Here is a 19,703-nt window from a genome sequence, read left to right on the forward strand (position 1 = left end):
AAAGCATAAGTACAATCTTATCCCTCCAACTTTTATCTACGGTGCAGCCTTAGCCCCTAGCTTTTAATTTTCTACATGGAACAACTTTAGCCCTTGATCTTTCAACTTTAATTCAACTTTTACTTTTAGCTTTTGATTTTCGTCCAGCAAACTAATTTCAATTTCAACGTCGCTTATGAGCAGGAAAACGACCGATTCATCAAAACCTCAAAGCTTCAAACTTGTAGATAATTGTGCTTAGTTTCCGAAACATCTTGAATCACCTAAAACATTGAGACGTGGTCAATCTGCCAAACATCTTTTATTCACCTTAATTTGCTCGTGATGAATTTATCTTCTTTCGAATCCGTCAATTCCTTGCCGAAACCATTTGGACATTATAATATGAATCCAACTCCCACCAAGACTCGTGGAATAAGTGGTGGGGGCCTAAGAAGCTTCGGCAATCTTGTATTCACAAGATAAAATCCGTTAATTCCTTTTAGAATTTTGAACTTCATAAGAGGAAGTCAAACTCCCACCATGACCCGTAGACTAGGCGTTGGGGAACCCATAAAACACAGGTTGCACTTACATTAACAAGTAAAATGAATATCGTTAATTCCGATGCAAAGCACGATGTGCTATATTATGGATTTCGTGCAAGAAAACCATCTCCCACCAACATGTAGAATAGGAGGGGAACTCAAGAAACTCGAGTTGCACTTGTGATGACAAGTGATGATGAAAGCCGTCAATTCAAATGAGAAGCACGTGGTGCTATATTAAGGATTTCGTGCAAGAAAACCATCTCCCACCAACCTGTAGAATAGCAGGAGGGGACCTAAGAAGCTTAGGTGAACTTGTAAAAACAAGTTAATGAGCCGTCAATTCCTTTAAGAACTTTGAACTTCATAAGAAGAAGCCCAACTCCCATCATCCTATAGAATAAGAGATGAGGAACCCATGCAAGACATGTCAAAAACCCAAATGAATGGGAACAAAAATACCAACTGGGAAATATTATGTCGATTACACTCATTAACGTACATTTATCTTTTTAATCTCAAAAAATGATATAAATGGTAAAATCTGGGGACAAAAATAAGCTTTTTAGTTCATTTAGTGATCGAAAAATGACCACTAAACACATCCCCAAACTTTAAACATTTTTCGTCCCGGGCAATAAAAATAGAATAAAAGAAAATACTCCCTGATGGCATGTCATCTCACATGATATGATAAACTAAGAACGTATTTTGTGACGGCTGATCTCTAAGCATAGGTCAAACATTTTCTTTACCACGACTCTCACTTCACCACTAACTACACGGATAGAAAACAAGGGCTGCACACTTGAGAGAATTATTAGTACAAAACAAATAATAAAATGAAATAAGAAACCATGCATAAACAAAAATAAATGAAATTCTCAAAAACAGAAATAAATAAAACCAAAACCAAAACAAATAAAAAATTAAAAAAAAATAAATAAAACTAAAACTAAGACAAAAAAAATGAACATATCATTCTCCAACTGGCTTCAAGTGAAGCACAGCCACTTCCTCTTTTTCTTCTCCAAAAATAATGTTTCACTCGTTGACCATTCACCAGGAATCTTTCTCCATCCTTCTCATTTATTAGCTCCAATGCACCTCCTAGACAAACCTTTGTAATCTTAAAAGGGCCAGACCATCTTGACTTTAGCTTTCCTAGGAATAACTTTAATCTTGAATTGAAAAGTAAAACTAATTGTCCTTCAGCAAATTCCCTTTTCAAGATCTTCTTGTCATGCCATTTCTTAACTTTTTCCTTTTGAATTTTGGCATTCTCATACGCTTGCATCATAAACTCTTCAAGTTCCACCAACTGCTCCATTCTTTTCTTTCCAGCCGCCTTCATGTCTAAATTCAACTCTTTCAAAGCCCAATAAGCTTTGTGCTCTAACTCTAGTGGCAAGTGGCATGCTTTTCCAAAAACTAGTTGATATGGGGACGTCGCCAAACTTGTTCTATAGGCAGTCCTATAAGCCCATAAAGTTGTCATCTAACTTTGTTGCCCAATCTTTTCTTGACCCATTTACAACTTTTTCAAGAATGGTCTTCAACTGTTTGTTATTGGCTTCAGCAAGACCATTTGTCTGAGGATGGTAAGCAGTGGCAACTCGATGCTTTATCTGGTATTTAGCTAAGACGGCCCCAACATTCTATTGCAAAAATGAGTACCTTCATCACTGATGATTTCCCTAGGAGTGCCAAATCTAGAGAATATCTGCTTCTTTAGAAAATTGTTTACAGTTCTCGCATCATTTCTCACACATGCTACTGCTTCAACCCATTTAGAGACATAATCTACTGCAACTAATATATACATTTTTCCATCAGAAGGCACAAAGGGTCCCATGAAATCAATCCCCCAAACATCAAACAACTCCACTTCCACTATATTACTTAGTGGCATCTCTTGTCTTCTTCCAATACTCCCAGTCCGCTGGCATCTGTCACATCTTTTCACAAACTCATACGCATCTTTAAATAGACTAGGCCAATAAAATCCTTAATGAAGGACACGTATTGCAGTCTTTTCACCTTGAAAGTGACCTCCATATTCTGAGTTGTGACATTTTTCTAGAATTTGCTTTTGTTCCATTTCTGGGATACACCTCCTCCACATCTTATCAGCATTTCGTCTAAACAAATACGGCTCATCCCAAAAATAGAATTTAGCATCAGACATTAGCTTCTTCTTTTGATGCCAACTAAACCCATCAGGAAATACACCACCTACCAGGTAATTCACAATGTTAGCATACCATGGGTGTTCTCCACTCACTCTCAAAATCCTCTCATCTGGAAAGCTATCTTGAATCACTGGTTGATCATATTTTATACTTTCACTTTCTAACCTTGAGAGGTGATCTGCAACCACATTCTCAACTCCTTTCTTCTCCCGCACCTCTAGATCAAACTCTTGCAACAACAAAATCCACCTGATCAGTCTTGCCTTGGCATCTTTTTTTGCCATCAAGTATCTGATTGCCGCATGACCCGTGTATACAATCACTTTTGCACCAATAAGATACGATCTAAACTTTTCAAGTGAGAATACCACAGCTAAAAACTCTTTTTCAGTGGTTGTGTAATTCAATTGGGCACCATTCAGGGTGGTGCTAGCATAGTAAATCGTGTGGAAAAACTTTCCTCTTCGTTGCCCAAGTACTGCACCAATGGTTGTATCACTTGCATCACACATGATCTCAAATGGCTCATCCCAATTAGGTGCAACAATGATAGGTGCACTAGTAAGTCTTATCTTTAACTCCTCAAATGCTCTTTTGCATGAACTGTCAAAGATAAACTCTCGATCTTGCTCCAAAAGTTAAATAAGTGGCTTTGCAATTTTTGAGAAGTCTTTTATAAAATGCTTATAGAACCCAGCGTGCCCTAGAAAGCTGCGAATGCCCTTGACATTGACAGGTGCTTCAAGTCTTTAAATAATCTCAATCTTTACCCCCATCAACTTCTATTCCTTTTTCAGAAACCTTGTGTCCCAACACAATACCCTCTTTTACCATAAAATTGCATTTTTCCCAATTTAGCACAAGATTATGTTGGACACACTTTTGCAACACTGCATTCAAGTTTTTCAAGCAAATCTCAAATGTATCATCATGGACTGAAAAATCATCCATAAAGACTTCGACAAAATTTTCAACCATGTCTGAAAAAATAGACATCATGCACCTTTGGAATGTAGCTGGTGTGACAACCCGATATTTCAACTCTATGTAATGACCTAAAAAGTCAAGTATTGTAACCACTTTTGATATAATGAAATTAACTTCGAAAATAAAAAGTCCAAAAAGTCTTTAAATAATTACGTACTATGTTTGATGTCATTAAACCGTGATCGTACGTAAAAAGAACGCCCAAATCTGACTTCGTATAATGAAGTTATGATTTTTCCAAGTTCGGCTTAGCGACTGACAGCTAAAAACTCGAATCGGAGATCGAGCGACTTTTGGCCGGAATGACCTAAACGAGAATCGAAGGTCTCGACAATGGTATTTCAACGGTAAAAAGTCTGGAAAAAACAGACGTCAGATAAAGAAGTTATGAATTTCTAACGAAATTTTCTTACCGCGACCTTTTAAAAATAAATAATAAAAATAATTTCAAAATTGGCCGACAGAATCTAAACGAAAGTTGTAGAGCGTAGTCTCACCTACGCGTGGATATAAAGAACGTCAAAAACGGAGTTCGTATGAAGAAGATATGAATTTTTGAAGTTTATTAAATATTAAAAATATAATTTTTAATAGAAATTTCGGTATTATCCGAAGGCTGAGTTGCACACGAGTACGCCCAACATACTCAAGGCCTAGGCCTCGGATCGTCCATGTCGCGCCCTATGCGAGCCTATGTCCAGTCCCATCTGGAGTCTGAAGCAGTCGAGGATGCGCTCATGCGTGACGCACGAGTACGCCCAACGTACTCGAATACGCCCCGCGTACGGAGGCGGTTCCCGCCCCCTATAAAAGGGATGCGAGGGTTCCGAAGAGAAGAGCCATTTCCGCTCATCTTTCTTGCGTTTTTGCCTCGTTTTCCGTGCACGAACTATCCCGAAGCCTCGGTTACCTTGCTCAAGTCCCGAAGGTCGTTTGTGCTCCCGAGATTCCCGAGAATCCCGAGAAAATCCGCTTTCTCGAGTCGAAGTTCTGTCGGTTTTCATTTCGCCTTCTTCGATCTTCCAAGTGAGTTCATACCCCTATAATCCACACTTTTAAATTATTTATAAATACTTTTATATACTTTTAAGGAGGGGGGGGGGGGGGAATACAAGTAAAACACACGATTATTATCGTGTGTTATATAAAGTTCCATTATACAATTTTTATCAAAAGAATCATATGTGATTTATAACTATTATAAGGAAACATTCATATGCAAAAATATATTGCGATAACATCTTGTCTTTTGAAAAATGTTGTTATATATATATATATATATATATATATATATATATATATATATATATATATAAGTTAAACACCCTGCTTGTACTATATGTATATATGTCTATTTTTGGCACTACAAAAGTTATATTTTCATAACAAGTGAGCATTTCACTAGGGTTTACTTTAAAAACAAGACACACTTTCAGGAAACTATAATAGGTATAGTTTTACGAGAACATCACGAACTTTTACATACTAGAAACACTATTTCAAGGAGATACATTCATATACAATAACAAACGAACATTTTCACACATAAATCTGTTTTATACTAAATTTTTGTGAGACATTAAACTTCACGTACATTCGAGTACACATTTCAAGTCCTGTATTATATACCAAAATCCCTTGGAGAGGGAGCATGGTGTTTGTGTATAGATCTATACGGGCTTGACAACCCCGCACCCTGACTGTTAGCTACAGTACACCATTTGGGGTGACAAACGTCAGAACATTCCAATGCCTGAAGAACGTTGTGTATAGGCAAATTCAGTCAATAGCATGGTTATAAAACTCACATGGAGTATTAAAAACACATTGATTTACGGGGTTTTTCAGACGCTTTGGAAATTTCACACATACTTAAATTTTCTAGAAACAAACATTGGTCTTGATAGAAGGCTACATTTATACTAGTAGAAAATATGGGATTTTCTAGGAAGGAACAAACAAAAACAAAACATTTCATTTTAGTTCATACAAACATTGTCATTTAAATACTTATGAAACTCACCAGCTTAAATGCTGATCTACTCTTTCAAAACTACTTGTATGTCCCAGGGATTCAATAATTACAGGTAACAAACAGCTTTTGCAGAAGGAACGTTGCGACATCAGTTTAAATTCATATTTTGACATCATATTGTAATTGGTTTTGAACATGTATCTTTCAACAATGTAAACTTTCAATTATATATATGATGGTTATGTTGCTTTCTTTACTATGTATTCAATTGTTACGGTACTACATGAAGTCATCCGCCCCCGAACGTTTCTGCCGTTCCGGTTTGGGGGTGTGACAGCTGGGACATTACATAAACCAAAATGCATGCGTCTAAAAGCAAAGGTACCAAATGGACACGTGAAAATAGTTTTGTGTTGATCTTCTGGTGCAATAGAAATCTGATTATATCTAGAGTATCCATCCAAAAAGCAGTAAAATGACTTACCAGCAAGACGATCCAACATTTGATCAATGAACGGTAATGGGAAATGATCTTTCCTAATGGCGGTATTCAACTTTCTATAATCTATACAGATCCTCCAACCTGTCACTGTCCTCTTTGTGATCATTTCCCCTTTCTCATTTTCGACTACTGTTGCTCCACCCTTCTTGGGAACACAATGCACTGGACTAATCCACTCATTGTCGGCAATCGGGTAGATAATCCCAACATCTAACCATTTGATGATTTTCTTTTTCACAACATCCTTCATCAACGGATTTAGTCTCCTTTGGTGCTCAACAGATGTTTTCGCTCCCTCCTCCAAATTTATCTTATGCATACACATCGCTGGACTGATTCCTTTTATATCAGCCAACGTCCATCCAATCGCTTTCTCATTTTCCTTGAGAACATCAATCAATTCTTTTTCCTGCATACTAGACAACTGAGATGAGATAATTACAGGCAATGTATCATCATCTCTCAAATATGCATATTTCAAGTGTGTTGGAAGCTGCTTCAGCTCCAAATACGGTGCTTTTTCAATAGAGGGTAATGTTGATGCAGTTACCCTATCCTTCAAGTCCAACTCCTTTTTGAACCATCTCACATCTTCCTTTATTTTCCATTCTTCAATTTCCTCAATATCATGAGTCACTTTACTCAATTGAGCCACTTCTGCATGTACCAAGTTATCTATGACTCGTACAAATGAGCACTCTTCCATATTAAAAGGTTGCTTCACAGCCTTAAACATATTGAATGTCCTTTGCTCATCATTCACTCTCAATGTGACTTCTCTTTTTTTACATCAATCAAAGCTCCAGCTGTAGCTAAAACTGGCCTTCCCAAAATTATTCCACAATCGTCATCGGCTTCATAATCCAAAATGATAAAATCCGCAGGAACAAAGAGATTGTTGATTTTGATAACAATATCCTTGATTTTACCTTCTGGATATACCACTGATCGATCTGGCAGCTGGAGTGAGATAGTGGTTGGCCTAGCTTCTCCAATTCCCAATCTTTGGAAAATAGACAAAGACATCAAATTTATGCTTGCTCCCAAATCACATAAGCCTATCTTGTCTAACTTTCCAATTGTACATGGTAGAACGAAACCACCTGGATCATCCTTTTTCACGGGCAATTTGTTTTGGATTATTGACGTGCAACTTTTTGTCACTGCAATAGTCTCAAATTCTCCAAAAACTCTTTTCTTTGTAAGAACATCCTTCATAAACTTTGCATATGTGGGCATTTGTTTCAAGGCTTCAACAAAAGGGATGTTGATATGAAGTTGAGAAAGGATCTCTAAAAACTTTTTAAATTGCCCATCATCGACTTTGGATTTACTTTGCCTAGGTGGGAAAGGCAAATTTGTTGGTGCAACTGCCGCACTAGTTCGAGCATGTTTTTCTTGGGCCTTCTTTTGATTTCCAGCACTTGGACTTGAACTTGTTGGACCTTCCTTGTTCACTTTCTTCTGCCCGTACTCCTCATCAGTTATGTCCTCAATCTCGACATACTCTTTTTCATCATCTTTCAATTCTTGCTTCTTCTTATGAGTCTCAACACTTACCGGGTGTTTCTCATCATCGGTGACTGGTAAGTCATGATTCTTTGGAGCTAACTCCTTTCCCAATCTAAGTGTGATGGCATTGCATTGCCTCTTATCATTGACATTACCTGGATTTTGGGTGTTACTTGGCAACGTTCCAGGTTCTCGTGAGTTCAGTGCTTATGCTAATTTCCCTAATTGATTTTCTAAATTTCTCATAGCAATTGCTTGATTCTTTTCACGTGCCTCGGTCTTTTGATCTTTTTTGATCATAAACTCCATCATTGCTTTCTCGAAAGGTGACATCTCTTGATTTGATGAAGGCGCTGCTAGTTTCGAATTACTTCCTGATGCATGGTGGAATGCACCTCCTTGTGGTCTCACTTGCTGATTTGGCATTTGATAAAACCCCGGTGGGTTTTGAGTCCTTTGCTGAAACTGCTCTTGCTGAGGTTGCATATGTTGTTGTTGTTGTCTACCCCATGAGAAATTAGGATGATTTCTCCATCCTGGATTGTATGTTTCAGATTATGGATTGTTTTGCCTTGGGAAATTTTGTCTGTCCATGAAAAATACAGATTCAGGATTTTGTGGGCACTCACTATAATCATGGACGCCTTGACAAACCGCACAAAAGTCAACCTTCTTCTCTTTCATCCCATTGCTTGACATCATACTCTTCATCATGCTCTTGATTGTGGCCAACTCGGCAGCTAATGCATTATTTTGAGCTGCAAGACGAACTTCAGCCGGTGTACTTCCTTTCGAACCACTTGCATGTGCCCTATCTGTGGGCCACTGGAAATTATTGGTTGCTATTCTATCCAATATCTCCACGCTCTCCTCATAGCTCTTTGTGAGCAAAGCTCCTCCTGCTGATGTATCTACTAGCATGCATGTTTGAGCATCTAAACCTTGGTAAAACGTCTCAAGTTTCACATCGTCAGGGAGTCGATGTGTTGGACATTTTCTCAGCAAATTGTTCCATCTCTCCCACACTTCCCATAACGATTCACCATCCATTTGTCGGAATGATGTGATGGCATTTCTTAGATTTGCATTTCGCGTGGGTGGGAAAAATCTCTTTAGGAATTTTTCTCTTAATTCCTCCCAAGTGGTGATGGAATCAGAAGGCAAAGACTCAAACCAGTCTCGAGCTTTCCCTTGTAGTGTGTAAGGAAATAATCTCAGCCTAAATGCATCAGCCGTCATGCCTCCTTGTTTGAAATTATCGCACATCTGGTTAAAGGAACACAGATGGGACAAAGGCTCATCACTAGGCATGCCTCCAAAGAGACCATTGTTGTTTATCATCTGAAACATCACAGGCTTGAATTCAAAATTGTCAACATTAATTGTTGCGCTGACAATTGGCGGGTTTGTTCCTTCAAAACCTCTATTTCCATTATTGTTTTCGTTTACGTTGTCTCCCATATTTTCTTGAATCCGATGTCTCCTCAACCCTCTCAAAGTTCTTTCAATCTCCCAATCAAGCGCAAATTCAGGTGGTCTGAATCTTCGACCGGCCAGAGTAAAATATCCTCAAGATGTTTAAGAGTCTAACAACTACCTAATATTCTAACTTATAAATAAAAATAGTCCCCGGCAACGGCGCCAAAAACTTGTTGACGAAAACGCGTACTCGCAAGTATATGAAGTCGTGCAAGTAATATAGTCGTAAGACCAGATATCGAACCCACAGGGACTACCCTATTCTAAGGAAGAGAGAACAAGGCAATTGATTGCAAAAGTGATTGATTTTATTAAACTAAAGAAACAATTAAAATAAAATTAAACTAAATTCAACAACTTAAAAATGACAACTAAAATAATCGAACAAACAAGGAAAACAATTAAACGATTTAACAATTATGAGAAATATGGGATTTAGTTGACTTATACGGGTTCAATGGTTCTTCTAATGCAACTAATTTGTCAACCCAATTATGTAGAAACGAATAACTTAACACCAACAAAAATTATCAATTACCTCTCGGTCTCATGATTCAATTTAAAAACATTCACTCATATCTCTATGTAGTTCATGATTTTAACAAGCATTAAGTCCAATGGTTTTGTTAAAAATATCCTAACACACGTCTATGTTAAGTTTAAGCGAAATAACGAAACCGCACATTTGTATTTAAACGATGTCACAAATAAAGCTTCTCTCGAAGTCAATATAAGCATGTAATATTAAAATTAAACCAAGCAAATTAATCCTAACAAACGTTGATCAAGTGCTATCCAACATCAAATTTACCCGACAAAATTCATAATTTTAAACAAAATAAGCACACATTTAAATATGTTATCTGATTTCAAAAAAATTGGTTTAAACAAAATCAGTTACATTAAAATTATCATCCCACCCATGTCAACTAAACCCTAACTAAAATTTACTCCATTAAGCAAAAATGTGTAACAGTGATGAAATATAATCCAAACCTCATGTCTAACTCTTATCTTTGATAACAAAACAAAGTCAACTCATAAAAAGCAAACCAACTACTATAACAAAACATAAAATAAACATAAAATATAGAAGGAAAAAAAATGGACCAGGTTATGTGTCGTACGCTACAACCCCACGAAGGGAATTTAAAAAAAAACCTCCAATCATTGTACGACTCCTTCTCATTACTTCTCATCTTTTGATTGGAACACTAGATCAAAAAGAGGGCTCAAGTCTCCTTGTTTCTTGATTTGCAATCTGAGGTGCGCTTAATGAACTTGACACATATGGTGGTGTGGACGACTCTTATGATGAAGATGCATATGGCGAGAGGTGATCGCTGCCGCTTTCTACAGTAGGGTTTCTTTGCATAGGTTTTCTTCCGTTCCAAGCCCCCACGTAAATAACCATATATATAAAGCATAAGTACAATCTTGTCCCTCCAACTTTTATCTACGGTGCATCTTAGCCCCTAGCTTTTAACTTTCTACATGGAACAACTTTAGCCCTTGATCTTTCAACTTTAATACAACTTTTACTTTTAGCTTTTGATTTTCGTCCAGCAAACTAACTTCAACTTCAACGTCGCTTATGAGCAGGAAAACGACCGATTCAGCAAAAACTCAAAACTTCAAACTTGTAGATAATTGTGTTTAGTTTCCGAAACATCTTGAATCGCCTAAATCGGAGTCCCGATGAGCCAGATATGATTAAAACATTGAGATGTGGTCAATCTGCCAAACATCTTTTATTCACCTTAATTTGCTCGTGATGAATTTATCTTCTTTCGAATCCGTCAATTCCTTGCCGAAACCATTTGGACATTAAAATATGAATTCAACTCCCACCAAGACTCGTGGAATAAGTGGTGGGGGCCTAAGAAGCTTCTGCAATCTTGTATTCACAAGATACAATCCGTTAATTCCTTTAAGATTTTTGAACTTCATAATAGGAAGTCAAACTCCCACCATGACCCGTAGACTAGGCGGTGGGGAACCCATGAAACACAAGTTGCACTTGCATTAACAAGTAAAATGAATACCGTCAATTCCGATGCAAAGCACGATGTGCTATATTATGGATTTCGTGCAAGAAAACCATCTCCCACCAACCTGTAGAATAGGAGGAGGGGACCTAAGAAGCTTAGGTGAGCTTCTAAAAACAAGTTAATGAGCCGTCAATTCCTTTAAGAACTTTGCACTTCATAAGAAGAAGCCCAACTCCCATCATCCTATAGAATAAGAGATGAGGAACCCATGCAAGACATGTCAAAAACCCAAATGAATGGGAACAAAAATACCAACTGGGAAATATTATGTCGATTACACTCATTAACGTACATTTATCTTTTTAAGCTCAAAAAATGATATAAATGGTAAAATCTAGGGACAAAAACAAGCTTTTTAGTTCATTTAGTGATCGAAAAATGACAACTAAACAATAGTATCATAACAATTAAATATTAATGATCAAAGCTATACCACCATCATATTGATAATTTATAAGTTTACATTGTATTCAAATCATTGTTTGTTGATATCAAATACATATGAAAAAAATATATGATGTGACGCTGTAGCGCTACATCCTCAATAACTGTTTTGATTACCTGTTTACTAATTTCCTGAGAATACAAACAGTTTTGAAAAAAGTGTCAACAATTAAGCTAGTGAGTTCATAAGAGTTTTATATGAGAAAAATCTGCCATTTTTCCTTGTAAGTTTATAGAGTGTGATTTCCAGAAAATCTAATATTTTCTTTTAAAATGAACTATAGGTCTATACACAAGTATCACGCTCTCTTACGGGAGATTCTGGTTATAATACAGGACTTTTGTAGGTACTCTAGTAGGTATGTTAAGATAGTGTCTCACAACCTAGTATCAACAAGTTTACGTATAGTGTTGTGAAAACCCTTTTGTAAGTGAAAATATTGCCTTCCATAGTAGGTTACATAGTGTAAAATAATTATTTGTGTTGGATACCAAAATGATAAAATAGTGTCAATGACCCATAAACTATACCTATTATAGTTTATTATAAAGGTTTTGTTGTGTCCGTATATATATATATATATATATATATATATATATATATATATATATATATATATATATATATATATATATATATATATATATATATATAAGTCAACCAGTTAGATGTTTAAAAAGGTCATATCATATGACTTACATCTAATACGAATGGGGGGGGGGGGAGGGCCGAAGGGGCTCTCGGCCGAAGTTAAATAGGGAAAAAAGGAGGGTGGGGGTGTGGTGAAGTGACGTTTGCATTGATTTATGTAATATATCACATTGGAAAAAAATGCATCAATCACGTCAAAAGTCCACCGAAATCACATGTTGATTTCGGTCCAATCACCACCGAGATCACATGGGGATTTCGGTCCAAACTCCATCCGAAAACACCATTATGCTACCGAAATCACATGGTGATTTCAGTCCAGTTTTACCGAGATCATATAGTTTTCGGTCCTAGACCGAGAACTCTAAAAATGAGATCATAGAGTTTTCGATCCTTAGTCGAAAACTCTAACAACAAGGTATAAACCGGAAATTTATGTCCAAATCAGTTGACTTTCATTGAGTTTTTCGATTTTTGCTTACTTGTTGACTTTGATTGACCCAAAACAGCCAGTTGTCACATTATCCCCTCGTTAGAAGGAATTTCGTCCCGAAATTAGTTCTAGAGTGCGTACTCATGAGCTAAGGAAAAGATGTGTGTACTTCTGTTTCATCTGGTCTTCTCGTTCCTAGGTGAATTCAGGCCCTCGCTTGGTGTTCTAACAGACCTTCACTATGGGTATGCGACTTTGTTTCGTCTTTTTGACCTCTCTGTCCATGATTTCCACATGTTCTTATACGAAGTTTAGAATCTCGTTTACCTCGATATCATCGAGTGAGATTACAAGAGTCTCGTCGGACAGACACTTCTTCAGGTTGGACACATCAAAGGCGGGGTGTATGTTACTGAGTTCTTGTGGCAGTCGAAGTTTGTGAGCCACCAAGCCAATTCTAGCAAGAATATTGAATGGCTCGATATACCTTGGATTTAGTTTCCCACGTTTTCTAAAACGTATCATACCCTTCTAGGGTGAGACCTTTAACAACACGCGGTCACCAACCTGGAATTCCAAGGGTTTGCGTCGCTTATCTGCATAGCTCTTTTGCCGATATCAGGATGCCTTCAATCGTTCACGAATCTGAACAATCTTCCCCATAGTTTCTCGTTTGATCTTAGGTCCGGTGATAGTGTTGTTAGGAACTTGCCCCCTTGCTAGTTGCGTGTCACCCACGTCAGTCCAGCACAGTGGTGATCTGCATTCGCGCCGATAGAGAGCTTCAAATGGCGCAACTTTGATGCTAGTGTGATAGTTGTTATTGCATGAGAATTCGATGAGTGGTAAATGGGTATCCCAGGATTTACCAAAGTCTATCACACAAGCTCTTAACATGTCTTCCAGCGTCTGAATCGTTCTCTCCCTCTGCCCGTCAGTTTGGGGGTGATACGTTGTACTCATGTCGAGTTTGGTCCCCAAGGACTTTTGTAGTGATTGCTAAAACCATGAGGTAAATCTACTATCTCTGTCAAATACAATGGATATTGGCACACCATGTTATCGTACAATCTCTTCAATGTATGTTCTGGTTAGCTTCTCCATCTTGTCGGTCTCTTTTATTGGTTGGAAGTGTGCGAATTGGTTAAACCTGTCAACGATCACCCAAATGGTGTCGAGACCACCCGTCGTCTTAGGGAATTTGGTTATGAAATCCATGGTTATCCCCTCCCAATTCCACTCGGCTATATCCGGTTGTTGTAGCAAACCCGAGGGCTTTTAGTATTCTACCTTGTCCTTGGTGCAAGTCAGGCACTTGCCCACATAGGTAGCGATTTCTGCCTTCATGTTTGGCCACCAATAAAGTTTCTTGAGGTCCAGGTATATCTTGTCTAAACCGGGGTAAACGGAGTATTTGGTCTTGTGAGCGTCGTTCATGACAACGTCTCTATACCCTCCAAATTTCGGTGTCTAAATACGGTTCATGAGATAATAAGCTTCGTCGTCCTTGACCGCAAGGTTCTTATCCATTCTTCGCAAGGCTTCATTTACGACATTCTTGGGTTTCAAGGCTTCCAGTTGAGCCTCTTTGATCTGTGTGGACAAGTGTGAATGGATGGTCATGGTTAATGATTTTACTCGGCGGCGCGAGTATTCTTTTCGACTTAGGGCATCCGCTACTACGTTGGCCTTGCCCGGATGATAACGAATATCACATTTGTAGTCATTTAATAGCTCTACCCATCGTCGTTGCCTCATGTTGAGCTCCTTTTGGTTGAGAATGTGCTGGAGACTCTTATGCTCCGTGAAGATTGTGCACTTCGTACCGTAAAGGTAGTGCCTCCAGATCTTCAGGGAAAATACTACTACTCCCAGTTCGAGGTCATGTGTGGTGTAGTTGACCTCGTAAGCCTTAAGTTGTCTCGAGACATAGGCAATGAAATTTCCTCGTTGCATGAGATCACAACCTAGCCCTTACTTGTACGCATCACAGTAAACCACAAAATTTTCCGTCCCTTCTGGAAGGGACAAGATCAGGGCGCTGCATAGCACTTGCTTTAGCGTTTAGAATGCAAGTTCTTGTTTCTCCTCCCAGTTGAAGGTTACACCTTTCTGAGTCAAGGTGATGAATGGCTTTGTGATCCTGGAAAAATTTTATATGAACCTCCTGTAGTAGCCAACAAGGCCTAAGAAGGATTTACGTTGGTGTTCTTGGTGTTGCCTAATTTTCAATTGCCTTGATTTTGGAGGGGTCTACATGTATCACTTCCTTGCAGACCACATGACCTATGAAATCTACTCTTCGAATCCAGAATTCGCATTACGAGGACTTCGTATACAACTTCTCCGCCCTTCATGTTTCCAAGACTTGTCTTAGGTGTTGAGTATGTTCTTCCTTACATCATGAGTAGACTAGTATGTCATTGATGAATACTATCACGAATTTGTCTATGTAAGGTCGGCATACATGGTTCATTAGGTCCATGAACATTGCGGGTTCATTTGTCAATCTGAAGGGAATTACTACAAATTCGTAATGACCATAGTGAGTTCTGAATGCGGTTTTGGGGATATCTTCCTCCTAGACTCACAGCAGATGGTACCCGGATCTCAGATTAATCTTTGAGAACTAACTTGATCCTTGCAGTTGGTCGAAAAGGTCGTCGATTCGGGGTAGAGGATATCGGTTTTTGATGGTGAGTTTATTCAGTTCCTGGTAGTCAATGCACATACGGAATGATCCGTCCTTCTTCTTTATGAACAAGACCGGTGCTCCCCAAGGTGAGAAGTTGGGTCTGATGAAACCTTTACTCAATAGTTTGCTCAGCTGACTGGACAGTTCTTACATTTCCATCGGGGCTAATCGGTATGGAAACTTGGCTATGGGTGTGGCTCTAGGAATTAAGTCAATTTTGAATTCGACTTATCGCTCGGGTGGTACTTCTGGAAGGTCTTCGGGAAATACGTCGGGGAAATTGAAGACTTCCGAAATGTCCTTGATGTTCTTTTGTTCTTTCTTCTTATCGACAACGTGAGCTAAGAAGACGTGATATTTCTTGTGTAAGTACTTATGAGCCTTGATACAAGAGACAATTTGAAGGTTCGTGTCGGGTTTGTCACCGTAGATGACCAGGGTTTCGTTACTCCGCAGGTGGAGGCGAACAGCCTTTTCGTAACACATAATGTAGGCATGGTGAGGACTTAACTAGTCCATGCCAATGATAAAATCAAAACTCCTTATTGTATCCGACATTAGGTTGATTTAAAAGGAGTGGTTTTTTAGATTTAGGTTGCATCCTATGTATATGTCATTTGTGGTTTCGGTCTTTCCGTTAGCCATTTCTACGGTAAATGTTTCAATAAGTATTTGAGGTTTTTGCTTGAGAAAATGTTCAAACTTATGGCTCACAAAACTTCTCTCCACACCGCTGTCAAATAGTGTGCATACATATATGTTATTGAGGAGAAACGTACCGGTAACCCCCGAAAGGTCTTTCATTGCCTCGTCGTGCCCTATTGCTAGGACTCTTCCCTTGTCCCCAATATTTTTGTTGTTGGCTTCCGGGCACTACCTCCTGAAATGTCACATTTCCCCACATCCATAGCATGCTTGGCTTACTCCGGCATTCGCGGCTTGAGTGGTTTGTTGGGCGGGCGCCCTACAGAAATGGGTGGTGTGCCCCTTCCTGTTGCAATTATTATAGAGCATCTCTCGGCAAGCCCCGTTGTGATGGAAGTTGCACTTGTTACACTTTGGAAGGGTTCCAACGTATTGTTTGGCGGGTGCTGGAGTGGCGGGGACAGTAGCGGCGTGGACTGCAAAAATTTGTTGTTTCTTTGCGGGCGGTTGCGTCGGCTGGCCCTTCTTCTTGTTCCAAAACTTTCTCTTATTATCACCCCCTTTTGTTTGCTCGGGGACGGGGGTCATTATTCCTTGGCGAACTGCATGATCAATGAGTCTTTGGGCCAAGCGTTCGAAACTGTCAAAAGTGGTCGGGTTTGCAGCTATCCCCATTCCTTGAATATGGGGGGATAGTCCCCAGATAAAATGTTCCACCCTCTTGCTTTCTGAGGTGATTATCCTGGGACATAGTACTGCTAGATCGTTAAATCTGACAGTATAGGCTATGATGTCGGAGCCTATCATTGTGAGGTTCCTGAGCTCCTGTTCTAGCTTTTATACTTCTCCCCTCGGGCAGTATTCCTCCAGCATCATGATCTTTAAGTCCCCCCAGCTCATCAAGTTAGGTACAGGGAGGGTTAGTGATTTGACGTGACCATTCCACCAGGAAAGAGCTCCGTCAGCGAAAGTGCAGGCCACAAATTTGACCTTGCTTTCTTCTGGGCATGCACAGATCTCGAACACCGACTCTGCCTTCTCAAACCATCGTGTTAGAACAATGACACCTCAGCTTCCATTGAAGGGTTTGGGTTTGCAATTTGTGAATTCTTTGTAGGAGTATTCCCTTGGGCGTCCCTGGCTTTCCCCCTGGTTAGAACTATTGGTACCATTTCCCGTCCCATTGGTACCATTTGTGTTGATTTGTGCCATGGCGGCTGCCACAACGGCTGTTATAGCAGCTTGGAAAACAGCAGAGTCCATCTATGGAGGCGGTCATGGGGGTGGAGTTGTTGGTGTGTTATTGACACGCTTGATAGATTGCGTGGTGACATTCTTCTACCATAAAGTTTTAAAGGTGGAATGATGGTAAGTCTTTGATAATGGTTATGAATCGAGTATTGCCAAAATGAAATGTCTTGATTATATATGTATTAGGTCCCGTTATTTTTGTGATTTGCAAGCAATTCATAAATGGAAATTTACTATAATAAGTAAATAATTGCATACCAAATATTAACACCCAATGAAGTAAAATGCATGCCCACTTCATTGGTAATATAGAATTAATACATAGTTTTTGTGAAAATTGACCTTTAAGAAGGTCTGTAATACATCTAGGGAAAAGTTGACAGCATAACGACCCCTCACATAGTGTAATCACTTATTCGTAGGGTCGAAACTACTTACAGGGAAGAGTAGCACCAACGTTTAATCGTAAACATCGTCTATAACAAAATATGAGTAGTATAAACCCTACTCGCAGTGTGGGGTATCATGTGGGCCAAGGGATAAAGTCATGGAGGACTGCATCTCCTCTATCCGGCACTCAGCCATGATCACCCTCTCTTGAGGGATGTGTGTCTCTCCTAGTACTCTCTCGTTTCCACTCGGGCGCTGGTGAAGTCCTCTTGGAGGCTGTCAATAATACTATATGTCCGGGGTAGTCCCTCTCCAGTCATCGAGCTCGTGCATCAGTGACCTCCACAGTAGCCTCCACTTCCAGGATCCGAGTACTCGATGCCCTGGACTGATCCCCTAGTCGTGTGATCTACTGAACCATGATAGGGAGGGCCTTGTTTGCTGGACCTACGCGACTAAGGTTATAGAATCATCGCTCCATGCTATATGAGAACGTTGGTGTTGCTGTCTGCTCCACCTCTCCAGGTCCTCCGCCCAATGGGGGGTGGGCCCCTGGTAGCCTAGACGATGTGAGGGCACCCGGGTGACATAGGGAGGATTAATGACCTCGAACTCTACATCTGAGTCCTCCTCTATCTCCTCCTCGTCTTCTTCCTCCTCTGGATCCTCTTTGGGATCTTCCTCGATTAACTCCTCTGGATCTTCTTCGATCCAACCTCCATTTCCATGGTTAGGGAAATAGGGGTCTCCTGGTATATGGAATCTTGCCATGACATCTGCGCAAGAATAGGAGTATGAGGAATACAAAAAGGGTTTAAGGGTATGAATCTGTAGTATTCTAAAATACTCCTATAGTATTTTATACTTTATGTTTGATTCTCGAGTTTCTTGGTATATATAGGGTTGGTAAGTTTTAGATTTGTTGTTCACCACGACCATTCCCAAACACATGTTAGTCATATCTCGCATAAATATAGTTGATCAGACTATATTTATCCCATATATGATTACATAACTATCCAAGCTTAATTGTAGCATCCAACTCATCTTAGTACGTTTTATATAGTTCTTATTATGACACTATTATAGTATGTATGCATGTACGTTTACTTTTATAAAATATTATTATATTTTAAAAGTATATTTCTTAGTTAGACTGTTTTAGCCCCATTATGTTTATAGTTGTATTCTCTTACATGGTTTGATATACTTAGTTCACTATAAACATTGTTCTGATACCAATCTTTTGCACCCCCAAACTAGAACGACAGAAATGTCTGGGGGTGGGTGACTTCATGTATAATATCATCACAATTGAATATTAATTATTAAAGCCATAAAACCATCATGTTGATAACTTATAAGTTTACATTGTATTCAAATCATTGTTTGTTTGATATCAAATACATATGACCAAAATATATGACGTGACGTTGTAGTGCTCCATCCTTAAAAAACGTTTTGAGTACCTGTTTACTGATTTCCTGAGAATACAAGCAGTTTTGAAAAAAAAAAGTGTCAACAATTAAGTTGGTGAGTTCATAAGAGTTTTGTATGAGGAAAATCTCCCATTTCTCCTCGTAAGTTGATAGAGTGTGGTTTGCAAAAAATATAATATTTTCTTTTAAAATGAACTGTAGGTCTTAATCCTAAGACCTAAATAGTAAGTAGTGATGTACTGGACAATAGTGTAATGTAGTTTTATCATTATATGAAATTGATTGATGGTAAGTTAGCCCCATAAACCAAATGTATTGTTAATACCCCATGTGAGTTATTATAATCTTGCTAAGCGACATAGATGGCCTGTCACGACGTTCTTCACGCGTTGGAATGTTATGACATTTGTTACCCCAAACCTATCGCTCTAACTGTAGCTAACAATTTAGGTACATGATTGTCGGTCCCGTATAGATCTATACACAAGTATCACGCTGTCTTACGGGAGATTCCGGTTATAATACATGA

General features: G+C 38.9%; 2 protein-coding genes and 1 non-coding gene across 3 annotated transcripts; 1 reads left to right on the top strand and 2 right to left on the bottom strand.

Moving 5' to 3' along the window:
• Positions 1-1,482: 1,482 nt before the first annotated feature.
• Positions 1,483-1,881, bottom strand: LOC145075834 (uncharacterized). Its single transcript, XM_079021929.1, has one exon. The coding sequence runs from the start codon at positions 1,879-1,881 to the stop codon at positions 1,483-1,485; it is 399 nt and encodes a 132-aa protein (XP_078878055.1).
• A 121-nt stretch (positions 1,882-2,002) lies between these two features.
• On the bottom strand, positions 2,003-2,439 carry LOC145075835 (uncharacterized). The gene is made up of 2 exons (XM_079021930.1): positions 2,275-2,439; positions 2,003-2,185 (listed from the first exon to the last, which is right to left on the bottom strand). Exons 1-2 carry the CDS (start codon positions 2,437-2,439, stop codon positions 2,003-2,005), a joined length of 348 nt encoding a protein of 115 aa, XP_078878056.1.
• A 6,232-nt stretch (positions 2,440-8,671) lies between these two features.
• On the top strand, positions 8,672-8,778 carry LOC145077323 (small nucleolar RNA R71). Its single transcript, XR_013693104.1, has one exon. It is a non-coding gene; the product is annotated as a small nucleolar RNA R71 (small nucleolar RNA).
• The last annotated feature ends 10,925 nt before the right edge of the window (positions 8,779-19,703 follow it).

Source organism: Lactuca serriola, chromosome 9 (genome assembly GCF_051521515.1).
Source record: "Lactuca serriola cultivar US96UC23 chromosome 9, Lser_US96UC23_V15, whole genome shotgun sequence".
In the NCBI taxonomy this organism is placed as follows: domain Eukaryota; kingdom Viridiplantae; phylum Streptophyta; class Magnoliopsida; order Asterales; family Asteraceae; genus Lactuca; species Lactuca serriola.

Bases quoted from the DNA above. Each gene is read 5' to 3' on its own strand.
- LOC145075835 (XM_079021930.1), bottom strand. From the start codon at position 2,439: ATGCCACTAAGTAATATAGTGGAAGTGGAGTTGTTTGATGTTTGGGGG. The intron at 2,186-2,274 runs GTAAACAATTTT...TTTTTGCAATAG, and splicing joins TGAGAAATGATGCGAGAACT to AATGTTGGGGCCGTCTTAGC.
- LOC145075834 (XM_079021929.1), bottom strand. From the start codon at position 1,881: ATGAAGGCGGCTGGAAAGAAAAGAATGGAGCAGTTGGTGGAACTTGAA.